The 27,824-nt window shown below is 39.4% G+C and overlaps 1 protein-coding gene across 1 annotated transcript; it reads left to right on the top strand.

Moving 5' to 3' along the window:
- The first annotated feature begins 106 nt into the window (after positions 1-106).
- Positions 107-3,338, top strand: LOC144702328 (uncharacterized). The gene is made up of 2 exons (XM_078574336.1): positions 107-2,761; positions 2,841-3,338. The coding sequence occupies exons 1-2, from the start codon at positions 184-186 to the stop codon at positions 3,221-3,223; spliced, it is 2,961 nt and encodes a 986-aa protein (XP_078430462.1). The 5' UTR covers positions 107-183; the 3' UTR covers positions 3,224-3,338.
- Positions 3,339-27,824: the final 24,486 nt, after the last annotated feature.

Raw genomic sequence — 27,824 nt, 5'->3', positions numbered from 1 at the left:
CGCTTCTCGCGATGTCCCCTGCCAAACGAGTAGGTGGAGAGAGAAGCGGAGGGCCTTGGGACTTGCCTAAATTTCGGAGTATTATAAAAGCCACGCCTCCCCCTCCTCCAAAGCGCAAATTTTTAACCGGTTTGTTTTTGTTTCTCTTCCCAGTTCCCACTCTGGTGAAGAAACAACTCAGTCATGCCGCCCACCTCGCCCACCGTCTTCCTCGTCTTCGTCCTCTTCCTCTCCACCCACGCCGCGGCGGAGCGCGGCGCTCTACTCGCGCTGAAGGCCAATCTCTCCGACCCTTGCGGCGCGCTCTCGTCGTGGACCTCCGGCGGGGACTACTGCGACTGGGCCGGCGTCGGCTGCGACGCCGCCAAGGGCGGCGCCGTCGTCTCGCTGGATCTCTCCGGACTTAACCTCTCCGGCGCCCTCTCCCCCTCCGTCGGCGACCTCCGCTCTCTCGTCAACCTCTCCGTCGCCGCTAACTCCCTCACCGGGGCCATCCCTTGGGAGCTCTCCCGCGCCTCCTCTCTCCGCTTCCTTAACCTCTCCAACAATGTCTTCAACGGGTCCTTCCCCGCTGAACTCGCGCGGTTGCGCGGTCTCCAAGTGCTCGACCTGTACAACAACAACCTCACCGGCGTCCTCCCCGTGGAGGTCTGCGAGATGGCGGAGCTCCGCCATCTTCACCTGGGGGGGAACTACTTCTCCGGCACTATCCCCCCCGAGTACGGCAAGTGGGAGTTTCTCGAGTATCTCGCCGTCTCCGGGAACGAGCTCACCGGCGTTATTCCTCCGGAGATTGGGAATTTGAGCCGGCTCCAGGAGCTCTACGTCGGCTACTACAATACCTTCACTGGTGGGATTCCCCGTGAAATCGGTAATCTTTCCTCTCTTCTACGGCTCGACATGGCCAACTGCGGACTCTCAGGGGAGATTCCCCCCGAGATGGGGAAGCTGGAGAATCTGGACACGCTCTTCCTTCAAGTGAATGGGCTCTCCGGCGAACTTCCGCCGGAGCTCGGGAATCTGAGGAATCTCAAGTCTTTGGATCTCTCCAACAATGGGTTCACGGGTGGGATTCCGCAGACTTTCTCGAGGTTGAAGAATCTGACGCTGATGAACCTCTTCCGGAACAAACTCCGAGGCCCGATCCCGGGCTTCGTCGGCGATCTTCCGAAGTTGGAGGTTTTGCAGCTCTGGGAGAATAACTTCACCGGCGTTGTCCCCAGCCAGTTGGGCAAGAACAGAAAGCTGAAGCTTCTTGATCTTTCATCCAACAAGCTCACCGGGGCGCTCCCGCCGGAGCTCTGCGCCGGTAACTCTCTTCAGGTGCTGATTCTCTTGGGGAACTTCTTCTTCGGGGCGATCCCCTCGTCGCTGGGCAAGTGTCAGTCCCTCAGCCGTATCAGAATGGGCGAGAATTACTTCAACGGGTCCATTCCGGAGGGCCTCTTCAGCTTACCCAACTTGGCCCAGGTGGAATTACAGGATAATCTTCTATCCGGCGAGTTCCCGGAGACGAGAGGAACTCTCTCTGCCTCCAGTCTCGGGCAACTTAGCCTCTCCAACAATAAACTCACCGGCTCTCTGCCGCCGTCGATCGGGAACTTCTCCGGCCTGCAGAAGCTGCTCTTGAACGGGAACCTCTTCTCCGGCGAGATCCCTTTAGAAATCGGGCGACTTCAGCAACTCTCTAAGATCGATTTAAGCGATAATTATCTCCGGGGCATTGTTCCGGCGGAGCTCGGGCGTTGCAAGCTGCTCACTTACGTTGATCTAAGCCGGAACAACTTAACCGGAGTGATCCCGGGAGAGATTACGGGAATGCGGATTCTAAACTATCTAAACTTATCGAGGAATCATCTCTCGGGGAGTATCCCGGCGGCGTTATCGTCTATGCAGAGCTTGACGGCAGTCGACTTCTCCTTCAACAAGCTCTCCGGCGTCGTCCCCGCCACGGGCCAGTTCAGCTACTTCAACTCCACGTCGTTCGAAGGCAACCCGGGTCTGTGCGGGCCGTTCTTAGGCCCGTGCTTAGCCGGCGGCGCGCCGCTGGGCCACGTCAAGGGCGCGCTGTCTTCTTCCTCCAAGCTTCTGCTCGTCATCGGGCTTCTGATCTGTTCCGTTCTCTTCGCGGCGGCGACTATCGTCAAGGCGAGATCTCTGAAGAGGGCGACCGGCGCCCGGGCTTGGAAGATGACCGCGTTCCAGCGCGTCGACTTCACCTGCGACGATATTCTCAGCTGCTTGAAGGACGAGAAGGTGATCGGCAAAGGCGGGGCCGGCATAGTCTACAAGGGCGACATGCCAAACGGCGAGCCCGTGGCGGTGAAGCGGCTCCCGGCCATGACCCGGAGCTCCTCCCACGACCATGGATTCTCTGCGGAAATTCAAACTCTGGGTAGAATCCGCCATCGCCATATCGTTAGGCTGCTCGGATTCTGCTCCAATCAAGAGACTAATCTACTGGTCTATGAGTTCATGCCAAACGGGAGTTTGGGAGAGCTGCTTCACGGGAAGAAGGGCGGTCATCTTCACTGGGACACGCGTTACAAGATCGCGCTCGAAGCCGCTAAGGGATTATGCTACCTCCACCATGACTGCTCTCCTCCGATCCTCCACCGCGACGTCAAGTCCAACAACATCCTCATCGACTCCAACTTCGAAGCCCACGTCGCAGACTTCGGCCTCGCTAAATTCCTCCACGACTCGGGCGCTTCTCAGTGCATGTCCGCTATTGCCGGTTCTTACGGATACATCGCCCCCGGTAAAAAACATCTCGCTGTTAATTCATCTGGTTTAAATTTTCTGTGTTTAAGTTTGTGTTTTTTTGTGGGTTTGTGCAGAGTACGCGTACACGCTGAAGGTGGACGAGAAGAGCGATGTGTATAGTTTCGGGGTGGTGCTGCTGGAGCTGGTCACGGGGAGGAAGCCGGTGGGGGAGTTCGGCGACGGCGTGGATATCGTTCAGTGGGTGAGGATGACGACGGACGGACAGCGAGAAGGCGTGCTCAAAGTGCTCGACCAGAGACTATCCACGGTGCCGCTTCACGAGGCGATGCATGTTTTCTACGTGGCCATGCTCCGCGTCGAAGAGCAGAGCGTCGAGCGCCCCACCATGAGAGAGGTCGTCCAGATGCTCGTCGAAATTCCCACACCGCCGACGAAGGCCAGCGGCGCCGACGAAGCCCCGCCGTCTCCCTCGCCGCTCGATCTCCTCAGCATTTGAAGAGTTTTTATTATCTATCGTGATATGTTTATCTGCTTCGTTTTCTCTTCCCCCGGCGCAAGAGCCGCTCGGTTGGAACTTGTACAGATAAGACGGCGGCATATGATTTTGGATTTCCGTGTGACGCAAAACGAAATGAGCAGAGATAACGAAGGATAATCGGGACGTGACGGAACGGAGAGATGAATCGGATTGTACGTTTTCAACGTCGAAAGAGCGTAATTTGGTGGATCGATCTCCTCAGCATTTGAAGTCTGAAGAGATTTTTTTATCCATCTTGATAAGTTTATATTTTCTTACCCCCCGAAGAGCCGCTCGGTTGGAACTTGTACAGATAAAACCGCGGATTATGATTTTGGATCTCCGTGTGACGCAAAACGAAATGAGCAGAGATAACGAAGGATAATCGGGACGTGACGGAACGGAGAGATGAATCGGATTGTACGTTCTCGACGTCGAAAGAGCGTCAATTGGTTGACCGGCGGCGCCGCCGGTCTGTCAGTTCCTCCGCCATGAATGTGCGATGCGATATCGAATTACACTGCTTCTCTCGGCTTTGAATGCGTCGAACCCAGAGAGAGATTACGCCTGGGGAAGAGGAAGAGACGGGGGCCCATCGGCGCAGCCTCACCGCTGCTATTAAACGGCTTGCCGGCGGCAGTGGTGCGAGGAAGACGAAGCTGGCTCTGCATTGGGAAGGGTCCCCCACCCGGCAGACAACCTGCGATGAAGGAACACCCATTGAATGAATCTAAAAACCCGTAAATAATCCCCTCCAAAGTCGCACTTTTTCACGATAAATTACTCGTTCTCTTGATAATGAAGTCGATATTGGTATATCACCTGCGCGGGCTATCCGTAGTTAGGTTACTATTGAATGTATTGGGGTTCAACGACTCCCCTGTCGGGTACAGTACCGCAGGTCTCTTTGATCCCCATGACAGAGTTACAGAGGAAGTCCAGGTGGAATTTCCTTCCTTTTTAGCTCTTTTAAAAGAAAGTGAAATTAGAGCGTAGGCCCCCGGCTCGCCAACCCCCACTGACTGTTGTTAATGGACACCGCCCCCTACCACGATGGACGGAAAGGTAGAACAAGCCATTATTGATTTGTTTGCGGGAAATCTGCCAAGGAGTTTGAAAAGGACGGAAGAAGAAGGATGTGTCCAACATCAGAGGGATTTGAGGGGAGATGACGGGGGGTCTCTTCGCCTCACGTCACTCTATCGTACCGCCAATGGATAATGGAATCATATCACGGGTCGGTGGTCCAATCTGGTTTGTGATTAGAAGGATTTTCCCTCGTTTATTTACTGCAACTTAACTGCACTGGCGAGGATGGTTAAATCTCTTCCGTGAACAAGAAGACGAGGGAACAGCCCATTCCATCGCCAGCTTGCGCCTAACCTGAGCGAACGTGCGAGCTCGGACGGCGGCTCCTTTCTCTTGGATAAGACGAGGGTCAATTCAAAATCTTCTTTTTATCTTTGCTAGCGGATTTTGCGGTATTTTTTCTCCCGGGCTGCAGGGCACGTTGTAGTATCGCTTTCCGGAGATACGTCTGATCTGAGCTCGCGCGTCCACAAAGCATGCGGGATTTGTTGTAAGCTTCGTTAGCCGCGACAGAACGGGACAAGATTGAGGGTTCAGGAATTATAGATTAGGATAAACTAAAAAAAGAGAGAAAATAAGTTCTCCCTCGCCGTCCCTCGCAAGAATTTTGCGTTCCAGAAGGCGACAAAGACATGGTCCAAGCGCAAAGGTGGCATTTTCTTATCGCGTTCTCAGATAAATCCACCGCGCCGGGCCCTTCTGTAGTGTTGAAACATCGCCATCCCCGTTCTTAGCCGACACTCGGTGTATGAACACGACAGCAAGAAAGGCCAAGGGGGAGAATCTCGACAACGGAACAGGGATGCTGAGGGGTACAGTAAGAAGAGGTGAGTTGAGTGACAGCCAATTGTTCTTCCTGTCGCCGCCCAGTTGTAGCGTCTGCACCGTCTGCCCCACCGCCGTGGACCGGCGGCGATCTTATCTTCTCGCCCGCGATAATCCAAAAGTACGGTCTTTTCCGGCCAACTTCTCTCACCGTCTGGTCAATTCTTCCCCTACTGGGTCGGTTGCAAATGAAGTTTTTTGTGATGGAAATCGGCCCATTTTCAGGCCCACGAAATCTACAGAAAAACCAAGTCTCAAGTCACGCCCCCCCTCATGCATGATAGTTTTCCCCAACTTGAATAAAACTTCCCACGTCTGGCCCAGGAAGAATGCTTAATTATCTCTGATTTTCTTGCTTAGTGCAATCATCTCAGCTGAAAGCAGACCAGGATTGCGGCCATAGCAGAGAGGCTTCTGGATCTTCCCCAACCTCAGCTTGGAACTGTTCAAAGCTGAGAGCTCGATCTCAGTAAGAAACGGGAAGAACCTGACTGCGCTGTTTCGTGAGATCTCATGAAGATAGATTACTCGACCAATCTCTCTGACGATGATAAATCTCATGAACAATCTCTGGAAGCAATTCCCGAAGAGCTGTGGAGGGTGGCGTCGCTGAACCAGCTTTCCTTGGATGAAATTTTCCTGGTTTTCCCCTTCCGATCTCCTTCCCAGCGTTGAATAGCCTCAAATTGTTGAATTTCTCCTGCAATCTTCGGACCGGGAAGCTTATATTATATGAGGAGATAGAGCAGAGAGAAGAGGGGAGAAGAGTGAAGAGTACACCGATAGGTATAAGAGAGGGACTTGAGGGAGCGAATGAGAATTGCAACAATAAATATCAAAGCCAGAAGTTCGTTCGATCTTATAATATAGTTATGTGCAAAAGAAAAAGTGTATTTAAAAGAGGAAATGAACGGCGGGTGTGGAGCTTATATTATATGAAAATACACTTTGTCGTTTTGAGGAGCAGTTCGATACTTCGATGAGTTCATTCCAAACCTCAAATAAACTCCGGAAATCCTGGCGAATTGGGATAATTCTATTTTTGACATCTTGATTTAGGTAATTTAAATTTAAAATTTTCTTATATTAGTTTTAACCCAAACTAAAATTCAGAAGTATAAAGAATGAAAGAGAATTGGAACAAGAAAGTTCAAAGATAGAAGTCCACTCAATCAGAAGTTCACTCAAAGAAAGACTTTTGACCATTTAAAAGAGGAAATGAACGGGTATACACCATCTATTGTTAAAGAGGCACATGTTCTCGTCGTGAAGAGCCGTTTGATGAGTCTGTTTTAGACGGCAGAAAAACTCCAAAAAAATTGCGAAAAAATGGGATAATTAAATTTTCATTATCTTGAAAGTTAAATTATTTAATGCCAATAAATTTTTAATATTGTTTGGAAATGTAGTTATACAATTTATTGCGCTGAAAAATTTTATTTTTTAAAAATGAAAAATCAGGAAAAAACAAATTAATTTGATTTTATTGGTCGAAATAAAAGTTAAATTAATTGACGTGAATACAATTCATAAATTTAGGGAATGCATCTTTTTAGAATTATTGAGTGGGATAAGTTTAGTTAACTTGTATATGATGAAATGAAATTCTTGTAATAATTTTAAAATTTTTAAATGGTTATTTCCAGGTTTTGTTTGTGTGCCATGCTTTTAACATAGCAAAAATATATAATAATTATATTTTAATTTATATTACATTTATTTATATGATATAATATTATGTTGTGGAATCTCGATGGAGCAAAAAATGTAGAAAAAACTAGATAGATCTAATGTAGGATACCTAAGGCGTGGTTGGCCAAATTAGAGTGATACTGGACTTACAAGTTTGACTATAAACAATAGTTGCGCTGCACTCGCATAGTTACACAGTTACACCCCGCATGAGACGTCTGAGGTTCATATGACCTAGATGAAGAGATATTTAATAATAGAGACCAAAATAAAACCTCCAAGTCAAACCATGAGCTGTAGCGCCAACGTTATGAACTCATGCATGGTCCTCCTCTCTTAAACTCCAAGGATCTAAATATTTTTAAGTTGGACTGGCAGAAAAAATTCTAGGTCTGATTTTTGTATGGATGAGAGACTAACTAGGTAACCGAGGTACTGCCACACAAAACTTGGCGGTTCGCAGAGCAAACTCAACGCCATATGAGCATACCAAAATAAAATAAAATCTTTTAACCATAAAAGCCAATGACATTTAGAATGGGTGTCAGGTTATTCAAACATCATCTAATGGATAACTTAATGATTTATGAAGTTTACATACATGAATCAGTTAAGTTGGGTTGATGCAGCCAGGAGGTTGTGCCATGTATATTGTTCTCATCAAGTTTACCATTCCAAAAAAAAAAATCAAACACATAAGTTCTGGACTTTCCAAGTTTTGATAATGTCTAAAGCAAGTAGAGGGCAAAAATTATTGAATTTGATACAATTACTAAAGGTTTTTAAAAATTCACGCTCTTATCATGGTAGAATCTTATAACTATAAGATCAGCTTCATGTTCATTGAATCTTCAGCTGGTTCTTAAGATGAAAAATCAAATCTTAGACAATTTATTCATAGCGAGGCATTTAAAAAAGTCATAGAGTAAAACAATGGGCTAAGTCATTCAATTAGTTTTTTATAGTGATAATCACAAATTATTGTTATTTTAATGACGATAAAATGTATTTCATATGTTTATTTTCATTTAAATGTTCATAAATATATGTTATTTATTATCAAAATAATACATTTCTTTTTACATAGAAATTGTGAACTTCTGATTTTTGGTAGTAAGAAAAAATTCTGACTCTTAAAGAGAATAATTTATAAGCCAAAATATATATTTGTGGAAATATTTGAACATTTTTAGGGGTTTATTATATTTCTTGGATGATGTTCTCTTTTTGCAATTTTATGAAATTTTATGACATTAAACTCATAAAAAATAATTTAACAAGTCAGACAATAAAGTTTTGGATTCATTAAATACTTTTAAGGGTTTTAATCTAATTATTAGATTTAATATTCTCAAGAACATGTCGCGATTTCATTTGCTATTGACAAATGATTGATGTTGGCTAGGGTTCGCCCATCCCGATGCCGGTATCGGGACGGATGCTGAACCGGATACCGGAAATGAATTTTCCGGTATCCTTTTTTTTCGATATCCGGATACCGGATATTGGTATCGGATATCGGTTGCTACAGTGAAGATATCCGATACCGGTATCTGTTCGATATCGGCATCCGTCTCCATCTCAGGGGGACAGATGACGGTACCAGATATCGGATGCGGATATCGGTTTTCGATATCCGCATCAAATTATTTATCAATCTCTCTCTCTCACTCATTTGCACTTGTTCACTCTCTCTTCCTTTCGTTCTCACTCTCGTTCACACTCATTCTCTCTCATTCTCGCTCTCTCTCTCTCTCTCTCTCGTTGGCTCTAGTTCTCTTTCTTTCTCTCTCTCTCTCTTTCGCACTTGTTCTCTCTATCTCGTTCGCTCTATCTCTTTCTCTTCTCTCCCCCTCAACCTCCCCCTCCCTCTCTCCCTCTCTCCCTCTTGCTCTGGCTGTTCATGCCTCTCTCTCTAAAAATATGAGAACCTCATTAAAACCACATTTCTCTCACCTAAATTTTTGGTCGGCTGGCATTTCACATTTCGCAGAGGTAACGTGGGCAAGGGGGTACCACAAGTTATTTTTACTTGGTCATTCAACTTAGTTATTATATACATGAGACTATTTTTTATTTCTTCCATATGGGATAGAGGGATTCTGGTTTTGTGTTAATTTCGGAATCCCTTCATCCCATATGGAAAGATAAAGAAATTTTTTTTTTCTATTTATTGGAAGGCGTACTGATTAATTAATAAATTAATATACATATATAACGCTCTTAAAAATAGTGACAATAGACATAACTATTATTTTGATATTTAGTAATATATCGACATCATTTAATATATACTAATAAAAGTTTCTAAAATCTCCCATGTGGGATAACTGGATTCAGAGTTCACGTTAACTTTGAATCCTGTTATCCCATATGGAAGAAAAAAGAATTGTACACAATATAATAATGGGCATTGAATATATCAAAATCGAATAATGCGACTTAAACTACCAAGTGTAATGTGAAAAGGTTGAATATTTTATCGGTTGATTCCGGATATCGAAAACTGATATCCGGATATCGAAAAACTGATATCCAGTATCCCGTTCCGATATCCGTCCTCACCCCCCGATATCCGATACCGATATCCGTCTAATCCCTTCTAGACGGATATCGACCGATATCCGATATCTGATATCCGACACCGTCTCATTTTTTCCCAGATATCGGATATCGGTTGTCCGATACCGGATGATAGACGGATATCGGTTGGGCAAACCCTAATGTCGGCTATGATTGGATGTAGCAAATAATTAATGTGCACTTATTAAAATGGTCTTCATCATTACTTTTGACATTAAAAAGCACACAGTGATAAAAGGGATTGTTTTGACAATATATGCTAGTTCACACGTGGAATTACAGCAATTGATGAAATTAAAAGTCAGCGCTAATGTGCAAAACCTTTTGTTTTTTACTTTTCCTATACATATAGTGTACTTTGATTCATCGCAACGTCTTCACTACCAAATGTAATGCAAATGATTGGCACCTTATGCAAACATCGTAGGCACAAATCAATTTTTTGACTTTAACTTATTTTTTATGGAAATATATGTGGCCGGCAAGCCAATCACACATTCCACATCTCGTTCCATGTTCATTAATAGAACATATTCATTATAGTGCATGTGTGATGCTTATAATGAAGTCCATGAATACATGATCGGACTTTGTGAATTATGATGAGATCGTAATATGGAGATCACTAGTCTTTAAGCATGTGTTCTAAACATTCCTATTCGAAGGATACGTGAGAAGGACATCAAAGTATTCAGATAGAATATCACTATCTAGCTGCACTCATATGATGAGTATGGTCGGTCCCGTAGCCATTACTGTGGAGACACTAAGGATAGATAGTGGGTGCTCTATAGTGGAAAGAGTTCACTGAATCGATCCGTACGAGTCCCTGACTGATATTATACCAAACTGTCAATCTGGTTGACTCACATCACCGTTGTGTAAGTGGTCCTTAGACCTGAGACACCAAAGACGTCTTGTCCACAGACGGTTGTACTTTGTCTATGGCCAACGAGTCTCTAATCATGGGATTCTAAACGGTCTTAGTTCAGGTACATCAAGAAGTTCACGAAGACGATTGACTGGTCAAGATGGGATCGTCCACCCTCGATATAAGAGGTGATAGCTCAAGGAAGATGATGCGATGAAGTCCTTGGCCAAGGTAGTGAAATATCGGAGAAGAGTTCTCCGATGATTTTCGAATGCATCAGTACTAACTCGGATGACCCATTAGGGTTTGACAGTCGACCATACCCTAAGTCGTCCAAGGAGCGTCAAGTGGATGAGAGATTATACATACATGATAACCGATGACGAACAAGTTCCATGAGTGAGTCGATACACACTTCTTTGTATCTTTTAGAACACGAGGTGTAGCTTGACACCCCACATATCGGAGACTCGACCTATAGATTGGGTTTAAATCAATCCGATGTTAATTAATCTATATGATGATATATTTAATTAATTTAGATGGCCAATAAAGGTTATTGGGCCACTGGAGTCATTAACTAGACTAATACATGGGCCTAGAGGGTCACACGCAAATGGTCTTTTGAACGTCAGAAGATATACTTAAGTTTTGGGGGTTTTATGAAAAATACCCACTTAGTATAAATAGGAGAAGGCCCTGAATGAAATTCACCCAGGCTAGAATTTTTCAGGGGCCTTTCCCCTTCTTCTCCCATCTCCTAACACCCCCTCTCCATCCCCGATGTGACCGGGACGATGTAACGACGTCGACGGAGAAAGAACGGGGATCGTCAATGAGAAGGAGGAGATATGGCGTGCCGAGGACCGCGTGGATACGTCTAGAGGCTGGACATGTGAGCAGCTCGACTCAGCTCACTCCGGGATCCAAGAAATCACAGATGCGATCCATGGAAAGGTACTTCGTTTTATGTTTTTTTTTATGCCATTCAATTCGTTCAAGTCTTCCGTTGCGAATCGTTTTCATTTATTCATCCATGTCAGGGCCTCTAGAACTCAACAATTTTGACACAGATTTTAACATAAAATTATCAAGAAATCAGATTATTCTATGCTACGCTGGCAATATGTGGTGATGAGAGAGAAAATAAATGCTCCAGATCTATAGCTTTAAATCCCCAATATTTAATGTTATAGTATTTTTAGGCTGAAATTTTAAGAACAGCTAAATATTTACTTCCTACATACATCCATGGTCTCTATCCATAAATAGACTCTCTCAACTTTTTCTTTGTAAAAAAAATACCATTATGTTTTCTTAATTATGATGAGCAGAGTGATTTTCACATTCAAAATCTTATTTGGGTCCGTTCTATAGTTTTGTGAGTGAATCATTGAAGAAGAGACCTTTCAATCAAAACTCATGAAGAGACATCACCATTCAGCCCCACCGGGTACGTGAGAAAGAGGTTAGAGTAATCATCATCATTTTAGACACGTCATTGTCCTTTTTTCCCAGGTTTTCATTTTCACGGATACCCTAGGTTTTCTCCATCCCACATGCCATGAATAACATCGTAGCTCAGAGGCACATATGTGCTTCCATCTTTGTCACCACTATCAATGGTAAATCAGCATCACTTTCCCTTGCTTTGTAACTCGTGTATCTGCAACAATCTCCTCTGAAATTCATTACACTAAAATCACTTCATTCCACTCAAAAACATTGCACATTCCCATCATGTAGCTCTTTCGAAACTCCATGTAAGGTAATTAAATTATAATTAATTATTATCTTTTAAAATATTATAATAAATTGTATTTAATTATCCATTAATTATGGATAAATTAGGTTAACAAATACTAATATTTTTCTCAACTTCTTAGAATTATTTTATATAATTTTATTTTATGAAATTAGATTTAATTATTAAAAAATATATAAATCCTTGAAAATAAAAATTGAATTTAAAATTCACTTATTCAATACTTTCTCCTTGTGCAATATTTGCTCTTATGGAAAAATATAAATATTATTGAATAAATCAGAAGCCTTAAATAACATAATAAAACTTAATTCTAGTTTATTTCATGGCCCTCATCAGGTAAAAATATTTGGATTCCAATGAGAAGCAAACAGGTTCAAAGGGTAATGTGTGTGTGGTCATGCGACAAAAGGGAATAGGGTGGTATGACAAGAGAGTGGTAGGATTTCTCAATCGGCGAAGCCTCACTACCAAGACTTGCTCTCTCATTTTATTTTCATTATAATTTTAATTTTTATAATATATATTAACTTTTATAATATATATATATTACTTATTATTTTAGCTTTTATGATTATATATTTTTTAACTTTTATACTCATACTTTAACTTATATACTCCATTTTATATATAAATGGCTAATTTTATATATAAATGACTGATTTTAGACATGTGTTTGTACTATGTCTAAAATCCTCTCATTCTATGGCATGTTTTGTTATTAGCTGGCTGTCTTTTGCCTCCTATGATACGTGGGGGTACATGGCTTGTGAACACACTTATTTTCTGTTATTTCAAGTTTAGGCCTAAATATAGGAATTCTAATAAGTGTATTTTTTCAGATTGTAAATTCATAAAAAAGGTTTAATAATATAAGTTATGGGAGGAATAGAAAATAGTTTGATGACTTTCTAGAAGAGAGGAAATCGGATCCCAAAGGAATTGGTAGAAAAGGGAAAGTGAGATTAAAAAGGAAACCACAATGAGGCTAAGGAGTTTTATATAATGACTTGTAGTGTTTTAATCACAATCCGGCTGTCATTCATGTTAATATGGGGAGGAGGTAAATGGATAGGTTCATTACAAAGGATTTTCACTAACAGCCATATGGTTGGGGTGTTAATTAGGAACTTAAGTCAAGGAGATATAGCCACATTTTAGACATAATTAGTTTGAGAGAGGCATTCATATCTCATGAGGAGGAGTTGTAGCCTAAAAATTATGATCTTGATGTGAGTTTTTACATAAATTTAGTCTTATATTTGGATAAAATAATCAGCTGAATGATTACATATATGATTAATCTTTAGTAAAAAATTACTTCTGCATGGTGTTTCTATAGAACAGGGATAAGCATTCAGTTATTAAGGGAAGTCAAAGTGGCATTCCTTCAGCCAAATTTGGTGAGCACATAAGTCTAAACAGAAATAATGACAGAAGAATAATATGTCAATGTATGTGTTTTTATGTACAATTTTTTTTGGAGTTTGACATCAAGGGATCCTACAAAATATGCTAATGTTTTGAGATGTCTGCGAAACGACTAAAACACGCCTCTCCATCAGAATTAGACTGCTATGACTTTGGTGGCAAATTTTTGTCATGTTGGATGTTAGGGTTATAGGATGATATTTCATACATCACTATTAAAACCTTAATAGATATAATAATTTTATAAATAAAGAAACCATAATACAAGAGGGGAGGAATAGTCCACAAACCAGAGTTTAATAGATAAAGTTGATGATCTGTTTGAGTTTTGGAAGGGAATTATATAAGTTTAGAGAGATATAAATATGTATCATTACATTTTGAGTGAATATCTTTTTGGTAAAATAAATATGTAAATTACATGTTTGAGAATTCAAAATTGGGTATATTTATTATATTATGCTATAATATTTTTTTGCCAAGTGGAGCTTAATTCATTCAAACTGATAAGTTAAGGTGACCCCAGCCCTAGAATTTATGCGAAAAGAGTAAAGTGAAAATATATTAAATGGCTCATGTGCTTTCCTTATGACCATTATTCATGTGGCATGGTCAATTTGTTCTGCTCCACAGCTGTTACAACATAAATCTGATGTTGGGTTCTTAAAACCATTATGCAGCATGGTGACAAAGAATATCATCATGACCTCTCTTTGGCTACCTCTGGGGTTGCTTAATGCCACTTTTCCAACATGAATTACATATATTTAATTTTATTAATAACATGTTTTTAAAATACAAATACTAATTTAAAAAATAAAATGGGACACTTTACTAGTCCTTTTATGTAATAAGGTAATCATATGCTATGAGATATTTATGAGCAGAACTGAACTAAATGAGGTTCCATGAGGCAAAGACCATTTCAAAAGAGTACATTGAGGAGTGTGTGTTTAGTCATATTTTTTTCAGCCAAAAATAGGTGGAATGAATTCAAAATAGACATGTGATAAGGAACGCATGATAACATATGTTTATTGTGTGCAGTTGTAGTTAATGTTGTTATTTCATGATTAAAATACAAATCATTAACCAACTTATATTATTTTGTTATAAACTTACATTTCACGCATAGATTCCTCAACTGTATTAACTTCATATTTTTAAATGGATTTTAATACATATTTATCTTGAAGGAAATAATTAATAACAACTAAGAACATGTATTGTACACATGAAGAATTCTGGAGATACATAGTTGCTTAATGGAATTTGTGCAGACGTCATAGTGCTAGAGTTGAATCACAAGCACATCAGTGAGTTTAAGCTATAGTTGAAAGAATTTTGAAATGAGTCAAGTGGGCATTGAAGGGATGCAAGGTGACATATAAAGAAAACTGGGCAGATATTTTATGCACAAAAACATTTCATCAATTAATAATGAGAAATTATAAATCAATCATTAATCCTTTTGAAATCAAAAGGCAATTTTTTGGATGGTAGAAACTCACCCTCTAATCAAGTCTATGACATACAGGAGTAAAATATGTACTTTGAGATATTTTGTGCACACTAAGTCATATTATATGGCGGTGAAATGTGATTACTAGTGATTATATGGAGACTCTAACTATTTAACAAATCTTAGAAACAAAAAAATATTTTGTTTCTAAAATCAAAAGCTAAAATTCTATTTTTTTCTAAATAATAGGATTCAGATCCGAACATGTTCGCTTAAGATTGTAACCTTGCTAGTGTCATGAATGGTAGGATGGTCATAAAACCAGGTGTTTGTAATTCTTTGGTTGAAATTTATCAATTGGGTATATCACATGTAGGACATCATGACATTATTCATATGTGAGGTGTAGAGTATGCTAGCTTCTATTATCGTGATTGGCATAATTCTTTAATAATTATTGCAGAGAAGGACAAAAATGAATCATAGCAGGAATCTAAAATTGATAAAAAAATCTCCTTTACAGAGATTGGATCCTCGATTTCTTGATTACTCTATTGAGACATGTTGAGTTGTTCATGTGTCCGGCCTTCAATTGTATCCATGTAATCGTCAGAATTAATCTCTTCCATCTCAATGAGCCATGTTATTGATACATCATTTTGGTTTTGATGTTTCCATTGCATCTAGATGGATGCAGAGCAAGAAGATTAGAGATAAGAATAAAGGGCACATGAAGAATGGCATTAGGGTAGTTTTGTTCAGTGAATTCTCTTATTTTCATCAAAATCGCTAAATCTGAAGTATGTCTTCTGACTTCTAAATGATCATTTGCATTTGACCCCCTAATTTTATGTATCATCCCACTTTACGACTCCAATGTCCCAATGAAACTTATTCTCCTACCCAAAAAATTATCTATAATGATGCACACATCAATTAATCAAGGACTAATTTAACCAAGTCAACATGTCGAGTTTGTATCGTAGGGAGTGCCAAGCTACACCTCGTGCTCAAGAAGATACCATGGAATATATTGACACTCTCGTGGAACTTTTTCCATCATTAGTTACCGTGTACATTTAGTCCCTCATTCACGTGATGCTCTGAGGATGACTTAGGATATGGTTAACTATCAAACCCTAATTGGTCATCCCACTTAGTATTGATGTATTAGGAAACCATTTGAAGAACTCTTCTATGATATTCAACCACCATGGCCAAGGAATTCATCGCATCATCTTACTTGAGTTGTCCCCTCTTATATTAAGGGAAAATAATCTCATATTGGCCATTCAGTCATTTTCAAGAAGTTTTTTCTTCAATGAAACTAACATAATTTAGAATTCCTTGAATGGGAACTCATAGGTCATTATCAAAGCAAAAAATTCCATGAAGAATACATATTTGGTGTGTCAGGTCAAAGGAACACTTGCACAATTGTGTTCTGAATTAAAGTGATTGAGATTTTGGTATAATACCATAAAGGGATTCATACCGATCAATTCACGGAAGTCTTTTTTCCTAAGTAGCACCCATTTTCTATCCTTCGTGACTCCACACAAATGGCTATATGGTTGGCCATACTCATAACATAAGTTAGACTAGATAGTTCTATTTTATGTGGATATTTTAATATCCTTCCTGAGTCTGATTTGAATAAGAATATTTATATTACATGCTTAAAGTTTAGTGAGTTACAATATGTCAATGTATATATATATATATACAATAAAATAGCAACATACTCAAGCTCATGTATTTAATGAAAAGTGATAGATTAAATTTCATAATTTTAGAGAGAGCTCATTGACTCTAGAGAAAAAATAGCAGGGGTAAATTATAGTCAGTAATAAATCACATAGTTTCTCTAAGGGGATATATCTTATCCTCATGCTTAGACATGAAGTTTTTAAATCAAGAAGGGGGCTTTCAAAAATAGAAATTGAATATTGTCTACACTCATAAGGCTCCCTAGTATTCTTAAAAATTGGTATCTTATATCATCCATGTCATAAATAAATAAAATATTCATATATGTGTTGATGATATTTTCTAGTGTCTTCCTTTCAATACTCTTGCTTGTTAAAATCCCAAAGGTATTCCACATTTATTTTGCTGAAAAATTTTTAAGAGTACATTCTTATCAGTTCTTTCATGAATCTTCATGCACATTAATCTACAGATTTGATGTATTGCATGTAAAACTCATTTCTCATTTTTGGTAGAGTATTTATTTATGTCGACATGTATGATTATTTTGTGTTCAACAATCTTAGACATCACTTATATTATCTTATTGTAACTCATTAACTTGATAATAACCTCAAACTAGATTTAAAGGCATCAAATATGCATAATGTCTTTGTTTTGAGTGACTCCTCTACAAATTCTATCAATTTAAATTAAAGATTTTTCCACTCAAAAATTCTGTTTCAGTTTACTCAAAAATTTCAAAATACACATCCTAGTAATCATTCAAAATCTAATAAATAAAATTCAAATAAAATACATCATTAATCTTCAACGTTTTTGTACATCCTATAGTTCATTATAGATACCTTCATATGAATAGTTTTAGGACAATGCATGTGCTGACATAATTTATGTTAGTGAAATAATTATACTTCATGTGAGTTATTTTCACATTTTATCTTGTTCAATATGCATTAACGTTGAAGATTAATTTTTAAGGGTATTTTTTGTAAAATGATTTAACACGTGTTTTGATGAATGTTCAAAGTATTACATGCCTTAATAGGAATTGTGATCAAGCACAATAGGTCCTCAGTCAACTAGTTGAGGAATTCTAGGTGAAGATCAAATAGTCATTCATAGTTACATAAAAATGCCACTTAGTTTCACCATATGGTGAACAAGTTAAATCATTGACTTAGGACTTGGATTTTCTATGACATAAAGATTAACATATTCTCTAACACCGTTCAAATATTTTTCTGAATTACTTTGTCAAATCCCTTTTTACTACTTTCGAGTATTTAAGGCTGAATTTCTTGATGATTTAATGAAGATTAGTTACATGAAGATATTAATATCCAATGGTGATATATTGATAAAATTATGCAGTAAACTAATGTGGAATTTTCAGATTATTTGAAAGCTGAAATCGTTGGCAGAACGGCTAGTTTTTGAATTTAAGATTAGTTACAGAGGTATTTTGAACTTATGGAAAATAGTAAATATAAAAATTTAAAATTCAAAGGATTAATGTTTCATATTCTTTAATCATAATCAGTAACTATGACTGTTGGATTGTTGATAAATTACCATTATGACCTTTCAGATTTCTAAGTCCATATATATATTTTTGAGACCTATTTTCAAACCTCCCTTCTCCCTTCCTCTTTGAAAATATCAGTCCAAAAACTAGAGAGATCTTTAACTCCATGAAGCAATTTTCAAGAAATTTTTCAGTCTTTCTTCAATAGGATATTTCTTGCTAACATCAATCTTGAGTCCATATATTACCATTATGACCTTTGGAATAGTATTTTTTGGTGCAGGGTGATTCAAGATTGAAAGGAAAGAAGGCTGGCCTCAAAATTTTGCACCTCCTCGACCTTGTGATAATTTTGACATGTTTAACATAAGTTTTAGATTGATTTCAAGATTTTGTTAAACTTATGAATCATTTCTAACATTTATATAAATCCATAGAATTTGGAATCACATATTTTGGTTGAATTTTGAAAGAGTTACAAGGGTTTGAACTTGGATGCAAAGGAATCGGACGGTTGACTAAGAATGTGGAAAGATTGACCTCTAGATATTTATTTGATTCGATCTTGAATATTTTTTCTGAGTTAACAGTTTTTTTCCAATCATTTTATTAAACCATAAAAGTCAGAATTTTCTCATTCTGTGCAGGAATAAACAAAAAAATTTTAAGCGCCAGATTTAAAACATGAATCAATAAATTTTCAGCTAAAGAGGAATGTGGAGGAGAAGAGGACTTCAGGAAAGAACAACTACAAACAGGAAGGTACTACTGCAGGGAAGTCATAATCATACTTGAAAATTTTTATTGAAAAATGTTCCTGATGAAATACATGAAATTAGGCCTTGTCTTGAACTCTACTAAACGAGCAAATATATACTAACTATTTCTGAGGAGAAATACATATTGTTGAGAAATATATTGTTCTTGCTAGATCTTTGTGGTCAGTCACGTAATGGTTTTGGGGGGAAATTTAAAGTATGTCAAGCGACAGCGTTCTGTGGAAGATTTTGGGAGTTGAGGACGACATAGCTTCATAGACTTTTTCCTTTTTTTGGTATCCTTGTTCAGCACTATTACCAAGAGATTTTCTTGGGGGCATTCACGCAAACACGGCCAGGGCACATCATCACCTCAAGATGGATACCCCCGAACAACATTAAGGATTACCCTTAGTTGCCTAAAAAAGATAATTGTGTCTCCCATTTCCTCAACATCATTTCCTATATAGAAAAATCCTAGGTTACTTAAGAAGAAAAACATAATATAGCTGGAGAACCTAATTCACCCCCCCCCCCTTAGGTTATTCCTTAGCCACTTAAACTAACAAAAGTAATTCATATTATTATCATTCATATGAGATTTATAATAAAGTTTACATATGTGTGAAATCATAAGTGAATTATGATATCGTACTACCATCGTCAGTTATCTTTAAACGTATAGACTAAACATTTGTCTTTGTAGGATATTTGAGAAGTGCATCAATATATATACATATATATAACTATTTAGTCATATACAATGGACAGTTGAGAATCATATGCTTGGAGGCACTAAATATATACAATAGAGCTCCCTAGTAAAAGACTTTGATAAAATTATTGGTATTGATCCCTCAATTTTTTAATACCAATATAACAACAATATCGATAAATGCAAATGTTTCAAAGTATTACTTGATACATAAATAATATGTTGTGGATGAATGGTTGTGATTTTCATCTACATTTCAATTTCGATTGTCCACTTTTTTCTAATAATGGAATTCCAAACAGTCTTAGCCCAGATGCAGCAATGAGTCTATGAAGGATGTTATATGGTTAAGAGAGAATGATTTGACATTGATATAATAGGAGACAGGCCAAGGAAGATGATTCAATAGAACCCTTGACCAAGAAAGTGGATAACAATATAATAGGTTTTTAATGATGTTACATGGAAAGATTCCCAATTATGATGACAGATTAATTTGTGATGATTGACCTTGTCCTGAGTCAGTATATGAGTGTCTCAAAAATGAGAAATAATATGTACATGGTATCAGACTGTCAACAATAATTATCAGTAAATGAATTTATTAATAAAATACATTTTCAGCTTTGTGTGAACATAAATATCGTATTTTTGCAGCAATGAGTTTACTTAAGATCTGATTGTACTCAACTTTTCTTAAGAATCTTTTCATTATCCATAAATTCTTGGAATACTTTCCATAAGTATTTTGACGTTTAAATATATGTATGTAAATATTAAAGACTCATTCTATATGTATTGTATCCTCGTTTATGTGTATCCCCAATCAATCAAAAGTATTATCTGATTTTTTTCTTATAGTATCGCTCTTTTTAATCTAATTTTTTCCAAATACACCATTTTGGAAAAAATATTTTTAAATTTTACTTAATAGACTTCATTGTAATTTCAATGAAAAATTGTGAAATTATTCTGTAAACTTTTGTAAGTTAGTACTCTGGTTTATGTGAATCACAAAATATCCATAATTTAAATCTTCATCTGGTTTCTTTGAATAAAATTTTGTATGCTCAGTAAATTGTCTACGTACAAAAATTTAATAAGTGATATGTTATCTTTTTTGAAACATACGACTCTAATTCAATATTAGTTAAAAAATTAAATGGGAAAACTTTAAATTAAGGATTTACTATATACTTATAGTTACTTAATACACTTTAAATTTCTGATTTAACTTTGAGATATTACTTATAGATATTACTCAGTAAATCCATCGGCCATCTCCATTGCCAGAACAGTTATTCTGGCAACGAAAAGGCAGATTTCCGCCAATTCATCACCGGAGACGGTGGCGGAGAAGTCCCATATCGGTTAGGAAGGTCTATAGACCATTCCTGACCTATAAAAAGCTCTCTAAACAACCTGAATGAATCTTTGGCCGCCAAAAATTCTGAATTGATCTTTTCGAAATAAAGTGCATCTTCATTTCATTATATGACTTCATAAACCCTTAAAAATGTCAATTTGAAAGCATGGTTTCTGGTACATCAGACATCAAAGTATCTGGATAGAATATCACTATCTAGCTGCACTCATATGATGAGTATGGTCGGTCTCGTAGCCATTATTGTGGAGACACTAAGGATAGATAGTGGGTGCTCTATAGTGGAAAGAGTTCACTGAATCGATCCGTACGAGTCCCTGACTGATATTATACCAAACTGTCAATCTGGTTGACTCACATCACCGTTGTGTAAGTGGTCCTTAGACCTGAGACACCAAAGACGTCTTGTCCACAGACGGTTGTACTTTGTCTATGGCCAACGAGTCTCTAATCATGGGATTCTAAACGGTCTTAGTTCAGGTACATCAAGAAGTTCACGAAGACGATTGACTGGTCAAGATGGGATCGTCCACCCTCGATATAAGAGGTGATAGCTCAAGGAAGATGATGCGATGAAGTCCTTGGCCAAGGCAGTGAAATATCGGAGAAGAGTTCTCCGATGATTTTCGAATGCACCAGTACTAACTCGGATGACCGATTAGGGTTTGACAGTCGACCATACCCTAAGTCGTCCAAGGAGCGTCAAGTAGATGAGAGATTATACATACATGATAACCGATGACGAACAAGTTCCATGAGTGAGTCGATACACACTTCTTTGTATCTTTTAGAACACGAGGTGTAGCTTGACACCCCACATATCGGAGACTCGACCTATAGATTGGGTTTAAATCGATTCGACATTTGGAGACTAGACCTATCAATTGGGTTTAAATCGATCCGACATTTAGAGACTCGACCTATAGTTAATTAATTTGGAAGGCCAATAAAGGTTATTGGGCCGATGGAGTCATTAACTAGACTGATACATGGGCCTAGAGGGTCATATGCAAATGGTCTTTTGGACATCGGAAGATATACTTAAGTTTTGGGGGTTTTATAAAAAATATCCACTTAGTATAAATAGGGGAAGGCCCTGAACGAAATTTACCCAGGCTAGAATTATTCAGGGGCCTTTCCAACTTCTCCCTTCTCCCCACACCCTCTCTCCATCCCCGATGCGATCGGGACGACATAATGACGGCGACAGAGATTGAAGGGGCTCGTCAATGAGAAGGAGGAGATTCGATGTGTCGAGGATCACATGGATACGTCTAGAGGCTGCACACATGAGCAACTCTACTCATCTCGCTCTGGGATCATAGAAATCATGGATGTGATATGTGCAAAGGTACTTTGTTTCATGGTTTTATCGATGTCGTACGATTTTGCATGTCTTTTGCTGCATGTCGTTTTGATTTATTCATCCATGTCATGCCATCTCGAACCCAACAAATAGTATATTCTCAACACGTACAGCAGATCGCATGGACTCGTGTCAGTGTGACAAAATTAATGATTAAAACCACAACATATGTATAAGAAACTCGAATTTCCCATATATATTTAATTGATATCACCCATAATCATCCTCCAACAGGCCTCTTATTCCATGGTATAAAATTTTTAAATAGAATACATGTATCTAACATTATTGCATTCTCATCTCACCACATTTCTTATTTTACAGAATATCTCTTTTCATCTCCTAATCACACTTTTAGAAGACATTAATTCTCTAGTCATCAATCCTCATGGAGACGATCCTTGGTCATCACTTTCTAATCCTTTCTATTTACAGTCAAGGTCTAATAAATTTTATTTATCAATTTAACTATCAATGAAAAATTAACACCTCAAATTTGAGTTCATCAATCTTACACATAAGAGATACTTAGAAAATATTGTGTGCCTATGTCTTTGTGTGTGCTTGCTTTGCATGCTTATCTATAAATGATACAATCAATAAGCATTTGTCAAGTAATGGTCTCGAGTGGATTAGACTCTTAAGTGGCTAAAGATATAAGGATGTTAGGGTCCCCGTGTCAGGGAAAAATATATCTATCCAAAATAAATACATGATTAGGGTTTGATACAAACAATGAAGAAGAAATATAGAACACTAGTCCAATGTCTCTTAGAGAAAATCATCACTCCATAAATTCCTTCTGTGTACTAATGGTAAAAGGTATATTCAGTTGAGTATGAGGAGAATAAATTATTTTACCAATTAACACCAAGTAGACCCTTTTAACCGAAGGTTCCGCTCCTTCAATCTTTGACTTGTTGTCTAAGTCATTTGGAATATCCATTTGTGCGACAACAAGGAAACATCTCTAAAAAATAATACCAAGAGTTTAACTATGTCAATATATAATAAATTATATAAATATTATATATTAATATTCAATATGAATCAAATGAATTTCAAATAATATCTTTTCATATTTAAGTTTTTTTTAATTCAACATGTCTATTTGTATATGATTATAGCCTTTATAGTAATGTCATATAAGTAAAACATCATAGTAATAACTTCATTTTGATTATTATATTTAAGATGAATGAGGCATTGATTACTTTATATATACAAATATTATTTCATCAGTTCACAATTTTATCAAACTGATGAACCAGAAATTAGGGTTAAAAAATTGGTTTTAGGCTTCTAATTTATATAAAGATATTTATAATTCTCCTTAGAATCATAGATCGAAGGTCAAATCCACAAAGAGAAAGTATTGAATAATTGAATTTTAACTTCAGTTTATATTTTTCCTATTTATTTTAGTAATTAAAGTGAATTTAATGAAATAAAACTAGTAAAATTAATTGAAACTAAGTATGTAGTAAATAAACTATTCATGCTTGTTGACCTAGTTTATCCAAATTTAGAGAATAAATTTGGGATATTTTGAGAATTTTATAGTAACAAATCCATATTAATTATACTTAGTCAATGCTTGGACAGTGTGGTATGATGGTTGATGGTGTGGCATGATTGGAGTGGAATGGGTGAATGAAATACGGACACTGGATGTGACGAAGATGGTGGCAGATACAAGCTAGCAAGCGGCAGATTGGGGGCAAGTGATGCAGATTTACTGTAGCTGTTGGCAATGGTGATGAGGCAAATATGTCTCAACGTGTGGCAGAGTTTTGTGGATATGAGTGGGATGTAAAATCTTAGGCTATCAACAATAATAAACTTTAAAGAGGGATGAAGAAGTGAGTAGGAGAAAGACAAAGATAACACTAACCTCGTCGTCACGTGGCCAATGGGCCGAGTAGTAATTTTTCGTCTCTTTAAATGTAAGAACAGACTCAATTGAGATTTTGAATGAGAAAATCACTCCATTAATCACTTTTAGGAACAAAATCCAAGGGTGCCTTTATTCGCAAGGATGTGAGGGTCTTTTTATAGACCCATTTGGTGCTTCAATAGATGAGATAAAGATGGGACTACCCTCAGAATTTGAGCCCAAAATTACTTCTCCATCATCAGATACCTACATTTGAAAAATGAGCACTACAAGCCATCTAATTTTATCTCTCCTTCAATCCATGTGCCACGTGGCCAGCATGACACAAAATTTTAGGAAGACTTTAAATTTTTCAAAATTCCATTCAAGATATTAAATTTCAGATCTGTATTAATTTTGAATTTAACGTGTGAAAATTCCATAGAAATAATAGAAAATGTAGAAGAACCATAATTTTATTCTTAAAATATTAAAAGCCCTCATAAAATTGTAATAAATAAAAATATATTTATTAAAATTATACGAATATTTTATTCATGAAATACATGTCATAAAACTCTGCTAAAATAGTAGAAACTGGGAAAAAATGAACTTCATTATAAAATTTTAGTAAATCATTTAAGCCTTAATAGCATACATTCATGATTTTTTTAATGAAAATAAAAAATAAAATACAAGAAATTATTTTCAAAATAAGCATGTTATTTATAATTATTAGAAACCAAGCTGTCGGGATTTAATCCATAAATAATTTTGTTTAACGTGAAACTTTGACTTTAATATCCTTTAAAAAATTAAAGGGTTATGTTGATGGAGCAGGAGATCCCACTCCATCAAGGACGACGCCGAAACCCATGCCGTCGGTGACGACAGCCGCCGGCTCAAGCCCCGCCAGATCGGCACGCCAAGAGGAATGGGAAAGGCACTTCATCACTCGTAAGTTTCTGGGCATATCTACTCGCATGGCCCTTTTTGAAGCTTTGTTTTAAAATTTAGTATTTTTTTTTTGGTTTTTAAGGGGGCCCCCATGTTTATTGGGCCCCCCCTTGTTGGACCCTTTTTAAGGGGCCCATTACCATCCCTATAAATGGGATGGATGGGTGCCCTAAAACTTAGGTCAAGTTAAATTTTTGGAAAGAAACCCGATCGGGAAGAAGAAGTGGAAGAAGAAGAGGGAGAAGAAGAGGGAGAAGAAGAGAAGAGAGGAGGGAGAAGAGGAAGAGAGGAGAAGGGAGAGGGGAGGGTGCTCGCTGCCGCCACCGCCAGCTACCGCCGCCCGAGCCGCCTCGCCGCACACATAGCGTTGCTGCGCAGCTGTTTGCGCCATCGTCATCACCGCCCGGGCCGCTGCCGCCCGTGTCACCGCCGCCGCTCGCGCCACCACTCATGCCGCCGTCGTTCCGCCGCCGCCCGCGCCGTTGCTACGCCGTCATTGCGCTGTCGCCTGCGCTGCCACTCACGTCGCCTCGCCGCCCACGCCGCCACCGCACCACTGCCGCGCCCTGCGCCTTGATCCCCTTCCTCCTCCACTCCCCCGTCACGACTCGTGAGCCGCAACAACGCTGCCAGTCAAACGACGCTGTGCCTGTCACCGGCACAGCTCCACTGATTCCACCGGCCGGTTCCTGTATCGACAAGTACCACGACTCCATGACGATGACACCACAGAGGTACCTAGCTCCCCTCGCACGCTAGTTAAATTCTCTTTTGTCATATACCTTTTGATTGCACTCCACAGTGCTCGAGTTAGAATAGGCGAGAGGATAAACATACACGAGAGAACCTACCGAGTGTTTTCCCTAGCTACGCGCCGAGCCCGTCTGTTACGTGAGTTCACCCACTGACTCAGTCTGTTCGGCGCCGTAGACATCGCGTCTCTCCGACGAGGGTCAGGAGGTCACCGTTACCATCATTGGCCACCCGCCCCGGGCCTCAGAGCTTGGCAAACCCCACGAGTCAGGGCCTGCACTTATATCTACCTAGGAGTCTTCACATCACGTAGTCGCATCTCCGTAGATCCATAACCCACAGACGACGTCTTCAACGACGTCCACTATCGACCTGGTATTTGAGCATCGCCTCAATACCCGACCGGAAGAGGTTCGGCATCACACTAGTATTCGAGCATCGTCTCGGTACCCTCGAGATGACGTCACCGATGACATCCTGCATCATATATCAATTAAAATCTAGCATTCAACAAATCCATTATGGAAAATTATGTTAACATCACATTGATGTGAATTGTACCCCTAACTTGCATTTAATTGTGTAATAATTTTAACTGTGTCATCTATTTTATACGGAGAAAAGGCCTCATAGTACTTATCTATTACTATTTCTTGAAATATTTCAATCCATCCATGATGGAGCGCGCCAGCCCGCTCCACCAGAGACATCTTCGAAGCCACCATCGTCATCATTGACAGCCCTACCGGTTCGAGTGCATCTCGACCGGCACGTCCAGGCATCAGTGAAGACACTCAGGTTCAAATATCCTGGGTGAAAGCACGTCCGTATATTTATTGCACTTTGATTTCGTTCCGCCTTCGTCGTTTTATCATGTTTGTGTGTATGTGTTCGTTGTTATGTCGTGTTTGTGTCCGTCATGTGTCACGTTGTGTTTTCGTGTCATCACGTCAGCGTCGTCAAACACGTATTGTTCATTTCTTGGTTTCACAAAAGGGAGAAGAAGGGAGATGGAGGAGGAAGAGAGAGGGGGGGTGGAGAGAGAGGAAGGCTGCCACTTGCCCATGTAGCTGTATTACGACCGCCCGATCACCGTGCGACTTGCGTGTGGTCACATGAAGCCGCCCGAGTTGACCATGCGGCCTCCAATGTTCCGCAGCGGCATCCCTCAGCACCCGATGTTGTATGTGTGTGACAGTACATAGTCGACAAGAGAAGGGTTGACTGCTACCCTGCCGGCACTTCCGTGAGTAGAGTCTCGTTGCTAGACGCCGGTACGATTGGTCAGTGCATGCATCTACGCGACGCTTCCGATGGTTGAGTTGTCTCTGGCCGCACCGAGCCCTTCTTACGCTGCCGGATACCTGTGTCGCCGACCACTATGTTCTCCGGACCACCACCAGGGCATTCGCATTGCCGGTTCCGCGTGCACCGAGCCACCAGCGCCAAGTTTTCGCGTTGTGCTCTCTCCATTGTGCATCAACGGCTACGGGAAGTTCCACATTGTCGCATGCCCGTGGACAGGGTCACCCACGCGCCGGTCAAAGCCGACACCGATTGCCGCCCGTGAACTCGCGTGCGTGCAAACACGCTCCGTTGGAATCTTCCACAGCCTCTGTGCACGCGTCCAATCCTCCCTAGGTGTGTTATCGCATTGCATGGTCTTCCCGTTGGGTCAAAGCCCCTAGCGAGACCTTGGTGCAACCCTGCGGACGTGACTGGTTCAAACCTGCAAAGCAATCAATGCTCAGCGCTGCGCTCGTGCGACGGCCATTAGGTCACGCAGCCGCTGGGCATCCAGATCTCTCAAAGGGT

This window comes from Wolffia australiana, chromosome 4 (genome assembly GCF_029677425.1).
Source record: "Wolffia australiana isolate 7733 chromosome 4, ASM2967742v1".
Taxonomy (NCBI): domain Eukaryota; kingdom Viridiplantae; phylum Streptophyta; class Magnoliopsida; order Alismatales; family Araceae; genus Wolffia; species Wolffia australiana.
The sequence above is the reverse complement of the archived record's forward strand: the minus strand, read 5'-3'. Positions and strand labels throughout refer to the sequence as shown.

What these genes read in the sequence shown, in the direction of transcription:
- LOC144702328 (XM_078574336.1), top strand. Translation starts at nt 184, where the DNA reads ATGCCGCCCACCTCGCCCACCGTCTTCCTCGTCTTCGTCCTCTTCCTC. An exon ending in TTACGGATACATCGCCCCCG is followed by an intron (nt 2,762 to 2,840) that starts GTAAAAAACATC and finishes GGGTTTGTGCAG; the next exon opens with AGTACGCGTACACGCTGAAG.